This window comes from Crocuta crocuta, unplaced genomic scaffold, assembly GCF_008692635.1.
Source record: "Crocuta crocuta isolate KB4526 unplaced genomic scaffold, BGI_CrCroc_1.0 scaffold77, whole genome shotgun sequence".
Classification (NCBI taxonomy): domain Eukaryota; kingdom Metazoa; phylum Chordata; class Mammalia; order Carnivora; family Hyaenidae; genus Crocuta; species Crocuta crocuta.
Window position 1 is genome coordinate 1,609,968 of NW_027532172.1, and position 3,024 is coordinate 1,612,991.

Sequence of the window (3,024 nt, forward strand, 5' to 3'; positions counted from 1 at the left end):
CCGCCGCAAATCAACCAGCAGTATCCCACCCTCCCCACTGGCCTGCCCACCAGTGCCTGTGCCCCCACCCCGCTCACCGTCGCCCCTACCTGGGCACCCGCCTGCACCCGCCCGGTCTCCACGGTTGCGCCGGGGCCAGTCGGCCGATAAGCTGGGTTCGGGCGAACGGCTGGACGGGGAGCTGGGGCGCCGCAGCCGGGGGCCAGACTCGGAGCTGGTAGTCATGCGGAGGCTACACCTATCGGAGCGCCGAGACTCCTTCAAGAAGCAGGAGGCTGTACAGGAGGTGAGCTTTGATGAGCCCCCCGAGGAGGCCACCGGGCCGCTCACCTCCATACCGCAGATTGCTGTGGAGGGTGCCAAGGCTGTGCCAGGAGCCTTTGGTCCTGCCGAGAAGGACTGATCCCTCCCACCCGGCCTCTCTCTGGCCTTCAAGTCGGGCTTTTTTTGTGCAATGTTTTTTCCATAAAGTGACTCTCGGATGGAGACTGAGCCACCAGACTATGACACCTGGAAGGCGAGAAGCCATCTCAGTCCTTCCTGGAAAAGAGAGAGCACCTCCCTCGTGTGCCGGTGCACATCAGGGGGCCATACGTAGGGGCAGGAATGGGGGACAAGGGTGGCATTGTAAATAGCAGCAAATCCCTGCGACTAATTTATTACTTTTTATAAGCGATAGGTAGACTGAGCCGCCATTGTGAAGGTGGCTGCCCGGGTCCTGCCCCTTGCCCCTGGGACCCCCCACTTGCAGACGCTGCCCCCTGGGCTGAGAAGGAAGCACTTTGGACAAGTCATGTATGTTTGTGTTTTTTAGGTTTTCTGTATTTTTTAGTTTGTGTGTGTGTGTGTGTGTGTGTGTGTGTGTCGCTTGATCCCATCCTGGCTCAAGACCCACTGATTTGAGGGGATGGATACAGGCAAGCTTGCCTGTCCGGGCCCAGTGTGGATAGGACTCGGATAGTCTATAATGACCCCTCCACCACAAAACAAAGCAATCTCAATGATGGACTGGATCCTGAAAGCTATGTCTCACTGTCATAGCCTCTGTCCCTAGGCCAGTCGTGCTAGACTTTGCTTCTAGTCCCGAAGGCTTCAGCCTGGAGGAGGGGGTGTGCGACCTGGGACTTTGTTGGATGAGCAGAGAGGTCACCCGCTCCACAGGGTGACACCGATGCCCTGGGAGGGAGGCGCAGGCCTCCAAGGGTACTGCCAGGGCAGGAGAAGAATGTCCACCCCGGACAAGATTTCATGTGCTTGATGCCCACCAGAGCGAGCCCTTGACCCTGATGTGTCTGAAACACCCTATGGGGTGGGCATGGGTTCCTTCAGTGTATCACAGCCTTCCTAGAATGAAATTCAAGTGAGAAACCCAACTGGGGGGGCAATGGGGCCCAAGTTTGAATCTCGGCTTCCCTGTGTGGCTCTGGGAAAATGGCTTTCCCGCTCTGTGCCTCAGTTTCCTTGTGTTTACAAAACTAATCCCGATGACTATTTATTAAGCACCCATCTTATGCCAAATGCTTTTATTCGTGGCTTCGCCCTCAGCCAGCCTTGAGAAAGCTGCAGGTGGTGGTGTCATCCCCGTTTTACAGACTGGTGACGGAGGCCTGGTGAGGGGTGGGGACTTTGTCCCACGATCACCTGGTGAAAAACCGTGCAGCCGGGCCCTGTCGTGGGCACTGTCAACAAGGGAGCTGGAATGGAGAGGCTGGTGTCAGATACAGCGAACTCCATCTCCAGCTCTCTTCCCCAGGCTGCTGTGTGAGACACACCACACACCTCACAACCTCCATTTCCTATTTGGAGGTGGCTGGCAAGATCACTGTGCCCCACAGGGTGAGGGCACATCCCAGGCACTATACCCACTCTGCATCCTTCCCAGAGACCCTCGCCCAGCACTGGCTGGTGCTGGAGCTAGACCAAGGCTGTGCATGACTTGCTCCCTCCTTCCATCCTGGAGCTGACCGTGAATAAAAGCCCACATTTACAAAAAGGAGGCCCAATGTTTGGATTTGTGAGGGGGAAAGTAAGGGGTAAGGGGAGAGCGTGGTGGGGACAGGGTGAAAACTGACTTCATTTGAAGGGGTTTTGAAGGCTGCACAGAAGTTCACCAATGAGACTCTGCCTGATGTCTTCTCCGGGCCCTGAGTACCCAGCATAGGCTCCGCTCTTAAAAGCTTCGTCCAGACACCGATCTGGGGCCCCGAGCTGCGTTAATAAAACAAAACAACCATCTTTGTGTCCTTTCTATACAGGTTTTTGAACTGTACCCTGTCCGCCACAATCCTCCACCCCGCACGCAACCCCAACTCAACTCAGTGTTTTGGGTTATCTGGGCAGAACCAGAAGCCCTTGGCCACGCCCTCCGCTGCCGCTTGTATTCGGCAATTCCGGAAACAATCGTCTTTTCGCGGCCCTTGCGGAGCGTGTCCTCGCGCTCGCAGGGCAGCACATAGTTCAGCTGTTTCCGGACGCTCTAGGCTGCCATGGAAACGCTTTCAATCCCAGCTTGTTTGGCTCTTTCCTGAAACGCTCAGGTTTCTGTTGCGAGCTCCTTTCCCACCCCACCGCCTCCTGTTCCCGGAGCTCGGGGCCGCCTCGCGCCCTTTGGAGCCATCCATACTCAAGCAATTTTCGGAAGCTGGTCCATCTCTGGATCTAAACTCACAGGGCCTCTTTCTGGGTCCGAGCACACCCGGTTCTTTGCAGAAACTGCAGTCTCGGGGCTCAGCCTCTGTTCCATCAGTCCGGCTGGAAATCGCTCGGCGATTTCCGGAATAACTTGGGCATCGCCGAGCCCAGCCGAGCCCAGGGAAACGCTTCGCTAACGGGATTGCGCTCGGCTGTTTCCGGAAGAGATCGGCTATCTCGCGGCGCCCTCTGCCCGCCAGTCCCGCGGGAGTATGTTCGGCTCTTTCCGGAAATGCTCGGCCATCCCGAGGCTCCGCCTCCGCCTCGCTTCACGCGCCCGGCCCGAACGCGCTCGGCCATTTCCGCCGGGGGCGGGCCCGGCTGTTCGGAGCC

At 57.6% G+C, this 3,024-nt stretch overlaps 1 protein-coding gene across 1 annotated transcript in view; it reads left to right on the forward strand.

Moving 5' to 3' along the window:
* Positions 1-1,993, forward strand: part of MAST3 (microtubule associated serine/threonine kinase 3) — a 29,871-nt gene extending 27,878 nt beyond the window's left edge. Inside the window, exon 27 of the mRNA XM_077777011.1 lies at positions 3-1,993. Coding sequence (XP_077633137.1) covers positions 3-403 — 401 coding nt within the window. The 3' untranslated portion in view covers positions 404-1,993. The remainder of the gene's footprint in view (positions 1-2) is intronic.
* Positions 1,994-3,024: the final 1,031 nt, after the last annotated feature.